We start from the raw sequence: 14389 nt of genomic DNA, 5'->3' as shown, positions 1-14389 counted from the left end.
TTGAAAAATACCAACAAATTTTCAATAATTCTCAATTATCTCCCCTTTAAAGAGGGTGTGGCCCTTCATTTGAATAAACTTGAATTCCCTTTACCTAGTGGTGCTTTGTGCAAAATGTGGTTGAAATCTGCTCAGCGGTTCTTGAGAAGAAGATGAAAATGTGAAAAGTTTACAACAACGACGACGACGACAACGACGCCAACGACGACAACGAAGGACAACGGATAAATTGTGATCAGAAAAGCTCACTTGAGCCTTTGGCTCAGGTTAGCTAAAAAACACTACGACTGTAGCACGGAAAGTCTAAAAAGTCGTGAAATTAACACTTTTTAAAAAAAACTTCCCTAGCGGGTTGTGTGAAATAAACAAAGCTGCTTTTACCATGAATACAAAATCCAGGAAGGTTTATTGTTGTACAGGTAAAATGTTTCTTTTTGTTTTAGCAAGATAATGTTTATCATTTACGAAAGTCTAGTTAACTTATTGTTGTTACTTCTTTCTACATCAAACCCGAATTTCCCATTTAGGAAAGACGCAGCTTAGTCAGAGAACCCTTTTTCGTTTGCTAATGAACGCAAACATTTGAAAAAAGATGAATTTATTCATTACATAAAATCTTTGCAAATATATATGGAGGGTAATCGTGTTCAAAAATCCAGACATGTAAACTTGTACATCCGAATATGCAATCGTGTTGATGTGTGAACCTGAGTATGAATATGTGTAATTCTGATCGTGTAACCTATAAAACTCGGGCATAAACACGTGTAAGATCTGACTCAGTTCCTTCGCATGATTTGCAACCTTATTGTTTACATTAGTTAATTAAACCTTCAACTTTGCACACTTTCAATCCGTAGTTTCTGCAATTGTAACTTCAGGCTCGGCAATAGCACATCTGACATGATACAAATTGACAAATGTGAAGTCTACAAGTTTGTCGAATTTTGACATGACCTTATATGGAAACAGTGACGTCACTGATAGAAAAAGGCTAGCTGCAGGTAAAGGCATGCCGTAATCGCTGGAATAGGGCCAGAATAAATAAAAAAATATATATTAAATAGGCCTATAATCATTTTATTTCTGGATAACAACATTTCATAGAGTATTATTTTTCGGAAAATTAAATTATGAGATTGGTGTACACATGTACATTTTATCAAGAGAATGTATAAAAGATGCGAGTAAAGAATTCGATCGGCTTCAGATATCCTCTTAGAACTGAAAAAAATTACATTTAATGACTTTGTTTGAATACACGTGTAGAAAGATATATACACATTTTTATTCATAGGCGTCGGAACCGGGAGGGGTGGGGGGGGGGGCTAGGGGGGGACTTAGCCCCCCCCCACACCCCCACTTTTTTTTTGCCAAGTAAGACCTAACCATTAGGAACATAGTAGGGATATTGAAAATTAGAGTCATAGTAGGTATACTAGCACACCCCCCCCCCCCCCCCCCACCACCACCACCACCACCACCACGGATTAGGAATTTCATGATTTGGGGAAAAAATTGGGCAGGTAAGATTGGAGTTATTGATATACCCTCCCCAACGGATTAGAACTTTCATGCATATGGGAATTTTTGTCCATATTTTTTATGATTAGTTTAGCCCCCCCCCCCCTTTCAATTTGCTTCCGACGCCACTGTTATTAGAGTACATGCAACAAATTGTTAAAGTATAGGCCTCGGCTGAATTAAGAAAATATCTCCAAATGCATCATTATCGCTACCACAAAGTTGTGACAAGACCTCCCTCCCCCACACCCCCGCGAAAAATTACACGGGGTCGGCCAGCTGAGTTGCAAAGTTATCGATAAGAAAAACAAACTATTTAAAGACATTGGTTTTGAGATTGTGATTAATATGAGACATTAGAAGCGACACCCTCTTTAAAAAAATGAATAAAAATTCTAAAGATAAGGTTAACTGTCGGGAAATTAAAATATGTATATATATTATTCTAAGAAATGTTTCTTTGCATTGTCGGCAATATATAGGGAAAAAAGCATATCATGCAGGTGAAAATTGACATTTTTTTTTATTATTTCAAGCAATTATTACGGGATATGAGTATGACCTCCTGAATGTCGGTTCAATACAGACTCACTTTGTGAAGTTGGTTGATAAAACTTTTCTGGAGAGCTATTATAATACAGCTTTACAGCCACTTGTGAACTAGCTGCAGGTCTGTAGCTCCCGGTCTAAAAATACAGATGGACGATCTGGGAGCTACAGTGCCTCCCATAGTAAAACTTCAATTTACGGCGCACAAAAAATACGCGCTAGTTTTATATTATTATTGAAGATTGTGTTAATATTTATCTTTCACTTACACAACAACAAAAAATATAAATACATGTAAAGTAACATAAATTTTTCCGCGAAAAATTACCAAATCCTTGCAGGTCGTTTATTCTAACTAATTCAGAAAAATAACAAGAGTAAAAATGGGGTACTCTATATGCAATGTTTTTGCCCCAAAATGACTAAGTTCAACAGCTGATGTTTTTTCATAAATTATCAGAAGTCAAAATCCTAGCAATTTGCATACCTCTGATGTATATGTATAAATGATCTGCAAAAGAACAACTTCCTATCTTGAAAACTGTTCGAGGAGTTATCGGTACAATAAGGGTAACTTTTTGACAACCACTCGCCCGCCTGCAATTTTTACTATTTCAATAATCGGAAACCCGGTTAAAAATTCTCTCTCAAAATTCTTAGAATTCAGAAGCAATGGAGTTACATGGGACCTCACGGCGGTTTTCGAACACCATGCCACTCAAAATATATTTACCCCTTAGGAAATTTCTTGATCCGTCTCATTTCTAGAAAAGAGTACGCATTTACTTATATTCCAGTTTAAATTACAAGTCAATTTTTTTTTTTTTAGAGAAATAAGATATTAGGCATTTCCTTTTATAATACGATGAGATTTATATTTATACGGAAATTAGCGCATTCGTCACATCGGCAACGATTTTTTTTCTACATGAACCTCTTCCTGTTTGGTCCAGCTTCAATCATACCTCAATTTTTCTCTAAAAATAATACCGGTGTTTTCGATAGAAAAGTTTTCGTTCATTAAAAGCTTATTGCAACAGTTTAGCTGAATATTATGTTTATTTTTCGTTCATTCCGGCGGTTACGGCATGCCTTTTCCCGCAGCAAGGCAGTTGCCATATAAGGTCATGTCAAAATTCGACAAACTTGTAGACTTTACATTTGTCAATTTGTATCATGTCAGATGTGCTATTGCCGAGCCTGAAGTTACAAATGCAGAAACTACGGATTGAAAGTGTGCAAAGTTGAAGGTTTAATTAACTAATGTAAACAATAAAGTTGCAATATGTGCATCATGCGAAGGAACTGAGTCAAATCTTACACGTGTTTATGCCCGAGTTTTATAAGTTACACGATCAGAATTACACTTATTCATACTCAGGCTCACACATCAACACGACTGCATATTCGGATTTACAAGTTTACATGTCTGGATTTTTGAACACGATTACCCTCCATAAATATATGCGTTACTTTCGCAATAATAAAAGAATAAACGAGTAAAATTTGCGATACTTGTAAATACACGTGGTAATTTTGCAAAACGGTTGTTAATACCCGTTTAATGCAAATGAATGCTATTAAAATGATTTTAAATTATATATTTTTTAAATGAGTATTAACTTATTATGCCACCAATTTTAATCTTTTTTTAATTGTAAAATGAACTTATTGTCTCGGGTAAAATATAGTAAATGCACATAAAAAATTAAGTTTACCAAAAAGTAGTTCCCCTTTAATCAAATTAGGCCTTTACATTACCCGTTAGACGTTAACTTTATACATAAATGCTAGTGGATAATTCGTGTACATAATAACAGAAGTCATGTTTAGTTCAGGTAAATTTGAAACTTCTCCATTACCCATCAGAAGCCCACTTAAATACACAAATTCTTGTGAAGAACTAGTTTACATCAAAAGAATAGAGAAAAAAACCCCAAACTAGGTTAAATACAATGCTATAGATTTGACAACTAAAGCTATCAAATACCAAAGTGTTAATACTTTTTATTTACTGCAAATAAATGAGCTATAAGTATTTGCTTAGTACGCCTGATATGTAGGTTTTTGAAATACCTCTCCAATTTTTCAGCTTTAAGTTGAGTTTTACCTTTATTAGGACATTTGGAAGCACCTGTCACATCTGTCAATTTAGATTAGCTAACTTTTACTATAATCGTGTTCTTAAGAGAAATTGTTTGTATCTATTCTTACAAAGTCGAATATATTGTTTTCTGTTTTAACAATATTTTGTTTATTTACACATGTTAATTGAAGAAATTAATTAACCGTCTTCGCTAGCTTTTTAAATATCAAACCAGTGCTGTTTCTGGTAATTGATATGGGACACAAAGCATAATACGATATTTAAAACTTATCTTTAAATTTTCATTCTTGTATATAGAGTAAATATCACAAATATCTGAACATCTCTTTAAATTTGCGAATTATTTTGTTGACTATTGTTTTAAAACTATGTTAGTTACATATATTATAACAATATCTTGGTGTTTGGTAAAATTTATAAGGTCACTTAATTATTTTTTTTTATTTCATCCCCTTTTTCCTAATTTTAAGGCCCAATACCCCCAAAATTAAAAGATATAAAAAATGCCCACGTCAACAATTTTATACAACAAGACAAGATGGATCTAAATTTGAAATTTGAATGCTTTAACTCAGGATATTGCGTTTCATTCAAATTGGAGTATTACCTTGTGAAATCCGATAGTACCGGAAACGGAAGTCCAATACCTTACATAAGCGTCTCATTAACAATTGCTCTAAGACTTTTGCATAATTGTTTTAATATTCCTCTCTTTATTTCAAAATAATCGCTGACATAGATCATGTCGAGAATAATATTAAGAAAAGGCGTAAACAAACGGTCCTTTCGACCTGATGTAAAAAATCAAATAAATAAAACAAAACAAGCAAGCAGACCCCCCCCCAAAAAAAAAATAAAAAAAAATAAATAAATAAAAAAAAAAACACCAGAAGAGAAGATTTTATCAAATCACCATTTCTGTATTTTTCTAAGTGCGCTTTACTCCTACTGAAACATTGAACGTCTTTTAAATTGATTAAGACCAAATCAACTTATCGTCTTCTTTTACTAATTGTTTAGCTAGAATTCATACAAAGTGACTAAATATCAACTACTTTTCGCACACTAAATGATGTCAACAGTTCTAAAATATGTAAAATAAGAGAATGACTGTAGGAGACATTTCACAGTTTTTTGACTTTCGGTTAGAAATAACACGATTTTCCCCCAAAAAATCAAGAATGGAGAGAATATGTTAATGTTGACAATTTGTAATGTAAACAAAAGATGAGAAATGAAGAATTAATTCTAATATCCCTTTGTTTGTTTTGGTGTTTAAAACATAGGATCAATGAAAATGGCGTTGCGGTAAGTTTGCGGTTGCTCCAAGTCACTGGACGAAGGCAAGATGGTCCGTTTACCAGGAATGAGTAAAATCGTGCTATAGACACGAAACTTTTCACATTGATAAACTCTATCCTGGTGTACGTTTTGGTGAAATTTCAAGGGTTTCTTTTTTCCCCAAGGATATAAGAGTAAATGTCTCAATAATTTCCGAACAACCCTCGTAGTTAAAATCTTTTTAGGAGAACGATTTTTTTTTTTTTGGGGGGGGGGGGGGTTCGGAAACACTAAAAAACTAGCAAAACTAGTTTTAATCGTATGTAATTTTTACCATCTGGTTCTTTTTAGGGACCACCTAAAATACAGATACTTTAATATAGGAATATATAGGAAACTGTCATTTTCCGTGTTTGAAGCCGATTCTCAAATTGTAATAAGTGATTATCATTTTCTACATTATATGTAAAAAATACTAAATTCTACCGTCTTGCTTTAAGTCTAAAAACATAAAAAAGGCATTAAATTTTGCTATATATTTGGAGTATTACAGATTCAGATCAGTATGATGGATTCAATAAAAAATTCAGAAAAAAGCATCGATTTATCATCATCATAAAAGCTTAATGGCAACTCTCACCTACTGTGCAACGGAAAATCGTTAAAAAATCCTTATTAAATATTATTATCGGTATTTTGTTTATTGTATTCAATTCTATAAATGATACACTGTATTTTACTAGAATACGCAAAAACATGCGTAATGAAAACTATATTCGGCCTCCTTAAATACTAGTAAAGAACCTAGAACTAATCAAATGAAGCTTTTTAAGAAAGCTATGATACATGTTTTTTAAATAATGAATAGAACAGTAATATAAAATCCTAGCATATGGTTGTGAAATTGTGCAAAAAAAAAGCTGATTAATTAAAAAAGTTTTATGTTTTTATTACCACATTAGTGAGAAGTGGAGGGGCAAAGAATATATAAAATAAAAATGTCCAAAAAAATTGAAGAGGCTATGATTTATTTAAAAATGATTTTGTGAATTCAGATCAGATAGAATCAAGCTTGTACAAAAATGACTCAAGTTTATTCATGCCACAATTCTTGCTTAATGCTTTTAGCGATTGTTAACAAATTGATCTTAGACTATCATTGTGGATTTCAAAGAAAGTATTTCTAATTTTTTTTTTATTTGTCAATTTTTTAAAACCTTTAAACTTAAAACTTATTAGCTGCTCGCAACAAGATCTTTATTTTTTTCTTTTTTGTTTTTGTTGTTCCTCAGCAGTTATGTTTACCAACAACATATTTAATTTTTAAAACTGTTTTGTCAATATTGCCCGACTTTTTAAAATTAAAATTAACCTGCTGCTGTAATAATGCGCAGAAATGTATGGTTGTATAAGGGCATGTATACATGCTAAAAACAAGCAACGCGTCTGTCTTTTATTGGTGTAAATGTTATGTAAACATAGCTGAAACAATGACAGAGCAGCATAACGTCCAGGAACTCGTTTACAGGCATTATACGCATGCTTTATTTACTCCAGTCAGTAGTACAACAAACAATTGATATCTTAATTATGTTTGTTGATTGTTTGCACATTGAACATAGTTTGCTACAAAATTAAGAATTAAAATCCATATTGCCAATTATGCTTTCAACACTTATTTAATTTGTTTAAATATGAGTTATTTGGTTAAAGAAAAGTGGAATCAATTGTTCTTACAATTTGAGAAAACATTGCAAATATTCTTTAAAAATGGTAACAGGAATTGTTCTAAGACTGAAAAAATAACACATGAGTTTAAGAATGCAAATATTTATTCAATACAAACACGGAAGACAATGCGGACGCCATTATTAAAGAGGGAAGACTCTCGTGAAGCTTTGGTATTGATATCTCCATTTTATAGCATGAACAAGAATTAAAAGCGAATAGAAAGGTATTTAAAAGTATCTAAAAAGATGATAAAAAATAATAATATCATTGTTTGTAAACAAATGATACTAATACATCAATGTTTTATACAGTACAATTGTATGTCCCCCTTTTTTACAGGCTCCTTCCGGTGTTGGGGTATTATGGGTATTATGGGTGTCTGTATTTTGTTTACTCCTCATTCAAATATTGACGCAAGATGCGTGCAAGCCTCTGCACCTCTTTATTCCTCTGGTTGTCCGGAGCTTGACTCGGGATTACTTTCTCGTCCTGTCAAAAATAAACTATTTGTAATACTAGCATTGTTTTCCGTAAATAAACAAAACTCACAGCTAAAGCAACAATATCAACAATAAACCTTCACTTTTAATTATATTATATATCAATTATCTTTATCATTTAGGCTAATTAAAAAGAGATAAAAGACAATAATGGAAATACGGTCTAAATATCAAAATATGTTCAATGTTATTACAAGCATGCTACTATTTTACTAGATTTAATTACAGATCATGCGAAAATAAGATATTCTAATGACTTTTATAATACGAAATAATTACATGTCCAACTGATAAAAAGTCAGAAAAAATAAGATACTATAGTGTAATGAATTTACACAATAACTAAGTATACATAAAAGAATTTATCATAGGACATCGTTAAAGTTTACGGTAGTTATCTCTTACTGATTTGTCTGTTTTTTCTCCATAGCATTGATCTAAAAGGAAAAGCAAGTGCTTGTATTTTATGGATATGATATAGCTGAATACATGTACTTTATACAAACACAATGCTCACTAGTGATATGCTCACTCGTGATACCCCCGCTCTGATGTGAATATACAAATTAAGCAAAGTTGTAAATTTCAAGCATCTGCAATGAATAGTTGCTGAGAAAAATGCAACAGAAATTTTTGTTCGGACAGACAGACGGACACACAAGGTGTACCCCAAACTAATTCGGAGAGATGGTATAACAACACACACACATATATGGATATCAAAGAAATTTTTTTTTAAAAATACAATGACTCCCTTTACCTGCCAACTTAAAGATGCCTTCTGCCTCGGCCCCTATGCTATGAATGACTGCTTTGGCAAACCCGATTTTTGTCACAGCTGCAAGAAATATTATACAAGAATGCTTAATGGCCTTGCTTTTGATAACTGCCCCATTTAAGCAATTGCATGTTTTATTTCTGTAGAAATAATTTTGATTTCATAAATATTTAATTGAAACGACAAGCGTTATAACAAAATTAACAAATTTTACATGTTCCTACATCAATTAAATAATAGACAGATGTATGAAGAAAAAAATAATATACCATCCCGAAGATCACACGTTTTGTTCAATTCTTATTTCCCAGATCTTCAAATAATGTCACTATTATTAATGGTAATGAGTTATTTATCAACGCCACCGTGTAATACAAATGAACCCGCTTTCATACCATCCGTATCACTCTCCAGGTTTTGGATTACAGCCTCGACTCCCTTTCTAACACAACCGAAAATCAGACCAAACTTTGCATCACAACCTTCTGTATTCTCAACATCCGCTACAAAAACAAATATAACAAGAGGCCCAGGGGCCACATCGCTCACCTGAGCAACAATTGCCTTAATTCTGATCAAATTAGCATTACAGTATCAAAATATCTTGACAACTGAGTACAGTAGATCTTGCTAAAAAAAATTGAAAATCTGCCAATTTTTATCAACTTCTTATTTTTTGGCAAATACCAAGCCCCTTTTGTTGTTGTACCTGTAAGAAGATTTGTCTCTATTCCTATATAACCCCCCCTCCCCCCATTTCATGGCCCCATTTTTCTCTAGGGAATCATGGTTTCATCAGACTTTAATCTGCATAACCTTTGCTTTCACACTAAGTACTGAGTTTTGAACCGAACACTTTCCCAGAATAGTTTTAAAGATTTTCTCTTCATATTCCTATGTAAAAATTCAAACCGCCATCACGGTCCCGCCCTACCACTAGGGACTGTGATTTTGCAAACTTGAATTTACACTACCCGAGGATGCCTCTACACAAGTTTCAACCCTTTCTGGCCAAAAATTCTTTAAAAAGAAGATTTTTAAAGATTTTCTCTATATATTCCTAAGTAAAAATTCATCCCCCATTGTGGCCTCACCCTACCCCTGGACTATTATTTAAACAAACTTGAATCTATACGATCTGGGGATGCTTCCACTCAAATTTGGGCTTTCCTGGCCTAATAATTTTGAGAAGAAGACTTTTAAAGATTTTCTCTATCTATAAAAATTCATCCCCCATTGTGACCCCGCCCTACCCCCAGGGACCATGATTTGAACAAACTTGAATCTACACTTCCTAAGGATGGTTACATGCGAACTTGAGATTTCTTGGCCAAATATTTTTGAGAAGAAGATTTTTAAAAGATTTTCTCAATATATTCCTATGTAAAACTTGATCTCCCAATTGTGGCCCCACCCTACCCCCGGGGATCATGATTTGAACAAACTTGAATCTACACTACCTGAGTATGCTTTCATTTCAATTTGAACTTTTCTGGCCTAATAGTTTTTGAGAAGATTTTTAAAGATTTTCTCTATATATTCTTATGTAAAACATGATCCCCCTATTGTGGCCCCACCCTACCCCCGGGAACCATGATTTGAACAGACTTGAATCTACACTATCTGAGGATGCTTCCACTCAAATTTGAGCTTTCCTGGCCTAATAGTTTTTGAGAAGACTTTGGCTTAGGTGAGCTAAAAAAGGTTAAGTTTACAATGCAATAAGTTGTTAAAGTTGGTTTCTGGAAGAAGAGACTTTGAAAATGTTCTTAATAAATATTGAAATTTTTTTTAGTTTTTTAATCTTTAGTTTTTAAGATCTGTGTACAAACATAGAATTGTGAGCAAATCTCTGTATCTTGCTTATAATTCGACGCTTAACACTCAAATATGGTTAGTAAATAGAAATTGTAAACAATTATATAAAACACAAGAAACATGCACTATAACAAATAAAGAACACAATTTATTTTTTCGAAATGAATCATATATATACATGTACATGTATATACCTACATATTTCCGACAGCGATATCAAACTCTATTTAAACTGAATAAACTCGAGAAAATGCCGAGCATCTCAACAAAAGCTATTGCATTAATATACCATTACGCAAAATATAATGCCGAATTACCGATAGAATGAATTGTATTTCAGTACTTTTTTGATACATCAGATTTTGCTTAATTTGCGCAGGTAAACAGTTAACTGTTTGATTTACCGAAGTCTCTGTTTGATTTGATACGTAAAAATCACGAAATACAGACGATAGTTCCCAGGTTACAAAGCATAAATAATGAAAACGAAACGAAAATCAGAACAAGCTAACACCAACTTCATGTGTGAAAACTGTCAACGCATTGAAATATTTAGCCTCAATTTACTTCACAAAATCGGCACAAATACATTTTGCATGTTTCAAAACTCTCCTTTCATTCGCGAACTGTTGCACAACAAGCAAATTCATCATAGTCAGATCGACCCTTTTTCGTATAATGTCATGGCTGCTTTAAACAAAGAACCTCGTTTTAGATGTATGGAATACGAGTCTTGGTAAAATGGGTACGCAAACCTGGGCCGTGGCAAAATAAAAGCCGGGGCAGATCGGCAATCGTCAATTCCAAATACGCATTATTTTGCAGCAATATTTACAGCAAATACAAATATACTGGTCCATCAAATATCCTGAAATTTTAATGAGATTGGCAGATTAATAACTGCCAATCTTTTGTTTTGCCCAGGCCAAGTCTTGTCTACCCATTTTACCGAATGCCGAATCCGAAGCTATTAAACTGATTGAAACACGCCTTTCCTTTATTATTATTTTTGTAATAACTCAGATTTGAAACATAATTAGACCTTAATTTTTGCAATTTATATTTTCCTTCCCATAAGGATAATTTATGCTAAACAACGTTGAATTGGAATCAGTAGTTCTTGAGAAGAAGATTTTTTAAAATGCACCCCCCTTTTTTTTTACAGTTTCAAGGTTTTCTCCGCTTTGAATACAGATCTGACTTTTATTTCTGCAATTTATATTCGCCCTCCCATAAGGATGCTTTGTGCCAAATTTGGTTGAAATTGGATAAGCGGTTTTAGAGAAGAAGTTCAAAATGTAAAAAGTTTACAGACGGACGGACAGACGGACGGACGGACGGACGGACGGACGACGGACAAAAAGTGATCAGAATAGCTCACTTGAGCTTTCAGCTCAGGTGAGCTAAAAACTGAATAAGAATAATATTATAAAACTTTACACTCATAATGTAAGTATACTTATTATACATCTTGTGATTCTTTTTAAAGATTTGAATATATCTATATGTTTATTTCAAAACTTTCACACAGGAAGCCTATCAAAAAAGCTTACTGGCATCAGTACAATATGTTAGATATTATTTTAGACTTATTTGTAAGTTGTTTGCATAGATTTATCGATTGAAATTGTTTGTTTATTTGATGCTAGTTTGAGAGCCTGTTAACGAGTTAGGGTACTTTTGTAGTTGATAATTTACCTGAGGTACATCCCTGGTCTGAGCCCGGGGGAAGCTGTATAGGCTGAATAGCTTTCTCTCCTGTCAATACAGTATCTAGTGAAATTTGTACATGTACAAACATAGTGTATTGTTAGTATATAATGAAAATAAGGATAACATGAAGTATGTATGTAAATTTAGGTATCAAATGACTTAGCTGTTAACCAAGTACCCTCCTTTTTTTAGTTTAGTTTTTTTTAGTTTTCCTTTAGTTGTTTCTTGGTATATTTTGATATTACGCCAATGTAATAAAGTTTATTAGCGCATGATAGCAACAATTAAAACAACTCTGAATGTTATGAGTATTTTAAACATCAAACTGAAGAATTTTAACCTGCTTCAGAATGAGTCTTCAAGAGCCACAACATTCCACCGAGGTATTCCATAGCTTTCTTGCCATACTTATCAGCATCGCCTGCAACAAATAACAAAAATTACAAGCATGACCTTTAATAGTGTGTGTTTATATATATATATATATATATATATATATATATATATATATATATATATATATATATATATATATATATATATATATATATATATATATATATATTTAACATATTATAAAAAATATACATGTAACACATTTAAAGTCGTATTATATTCAAATTAATTTTTCAATATTTCACCCAGTATCTCATTTCGATGCTTATTTTTTGACAAATATCCGTTGTTCCTCATGAGCAACCAATACATATTACGCAATTAACTGTAATAAGAGCGCTGCTGCAAAGAGCATCATATGTGTATATAAACTATGTATAAAAGGAGTGGGGGGGGGGGGTCGCTAAAAAGGGGGGGGGGAAGCGTTCGCTACGAATCTGTACGCCAAGAGTTCGATTCCCGCTGGAAATTTTGAATTTTTACTTTTTCCAAAAATTTTTAAACTTAATGTTTTGGTTAAATACTTTAAAATTTAAAAATTCCAAACTGGTAAAATAATGTTTTCATAATGTACGTTAACATCGACAAATGTCTCACACCAACTTAATTCATACTGCGCAAAATTAACTTCCTTTATCGACTTTTTTCTGCAAACACATTTTGAAAAGGGTAATGTATAATGGGCGGTGTGTAAACAGAGCCGACGTTTACACGGACAGTTTCTGTATGATGTACGTACCGCCGCCCATAAGGTGGTCCAAGTTCTGAACTACCTCCCGCAAGTCTCGCAGGAGAAGACTCGTGTACCTGTCCACTTCTTCCTGAGGGAGAGTCTGTACATCTACAACCAAGGCAATATCCAAGATGTTATAAAAACAACGTTAACGATCTATTCGATGAGGTTTCAAAAATCAATGATTTATTAATGACCATGTTAATGATCCTTAAAAAACATAAATATTCTTATGTTACAAAGTTTTATTTTAGTATTTTGTTAACAAGATAAAATCCATTTTCTTATCAAATATCTCAACAAGTGAAAAGCTATAAATGTGACAGTAAACCGGGTTTTCGTTTATGTGAAATGTATCCATAATCCATGTCAACCCTGAATTGATAAACACTACCTACCGTATCCAGTAAAATGAACAACCCTATATGCAATATTTTGCCAAAATGACTAAGACCAAAAGCTGGTATTTTTTCATTAATTATCTGAAATCAAAATCAGAGCAATATGCAAACCTCTGATATATGTAAAATTGAACTGCAAAAGAAAAACTTCCAATCTTGAAAACTGTAAGAGGAGTTATCCATACAATGGGGATACCCTTTATGCAATATTTTGCCAAAAATGACTAAGTTCAAAAGCTGGTATTTTTTTCATAAATTATCAGAAATCAAAATCCTAGCAATATGGACACCTCTAAATAGTAATTTATGAATTGCTTCTGAAACATGTTTGATGTTGTATATTCATTGCCTACATGTATAAAGGGTGTTAATAATATGTACGTATATTTATTACCCACAAGTCGCGTTTGATTCCGTGTATTTTCTGGCTATAAGTCGGTTTACTATGTATTCATTGCCTGTTAGTTTTTTTTGATGCTGTGCATTCTTTGTTTGATGCTGTGTTTTCTTTGCCTATTTTTCGTGTTTGATATTGTGTATTAATCGCCTATAAATGGTGTTTGATGCTGTATATTCTTCGTTTGATGCTGTGTTATCATTGCCTGTATGTCGTGATTTGATGCTGTTTGTTCACTATCTACTGGTCATGTTTGGTGCTATGTATTTATTTCCCAGCTTTAAGTCTGTTAGATGTTATGTATTTTATGCCGTTTGATGCCATGAATTATTTGCATTTAAGTCGCGTTTCATGATTCTATGTGGTCTGACCTTCGCTGGTTGCCATCCAAGTCTCAATCCAGTGATCGTAGTTTTTGTTTTCACGCTGTACAAATGAATATAAAACTAAGGCGCTTTGTC

The 14389-nt window shown here is 32.9% G+C and overlaps 1 protein-coding gene across 1 annotated transcript; it reads right to left on the bottom strand.

The window, feature by feature from the left end:
• Positions 1-7292: 7292 nt before the first annotated feature.
• On the bottom strand, positions 7293-14374 carry LOC105339635 (uncharacterized). Its single transcript, XM_034480640.2, has 8 exons — positions 14300-14374; positions 13137-13238; positions 12342-12422; positions 11987-12046; positions 8866-8973; positions 8453-8530; positions 8098-8129; positions 7293-7681 (listed from the first exon to the last, which is right to left on the bottom strand). Exons 1-8 carry the CDS (start codon positions 14313-14315, stop codon positions 7583-7585), a joined length of 576 nt encoding a protein of 191 aa, XP_034336531.2. The 5' UTR covers positions 14316-14374; the 3' UTR covers positions 7293-7582.
• Positions 14375-14389: the final 15 nt, after the last annotated feature.

Source organism: Magallana gigas, chromosome 5 (assembly GCF_963853765.1).
Source record: "Magallana gigas chromosome 5, xbMagGiga1.1, whole genome shotgun sequence".
Taxonomy (NCBI): Eukaryota; Metazoa; Mollusca; class Bivalvia; order Ostreida; family Ostreidae; genus Magallana; species Magallana gigas.
This window is presented reverse-complemented; position numbering and strand designations above follow the sequence as displayed.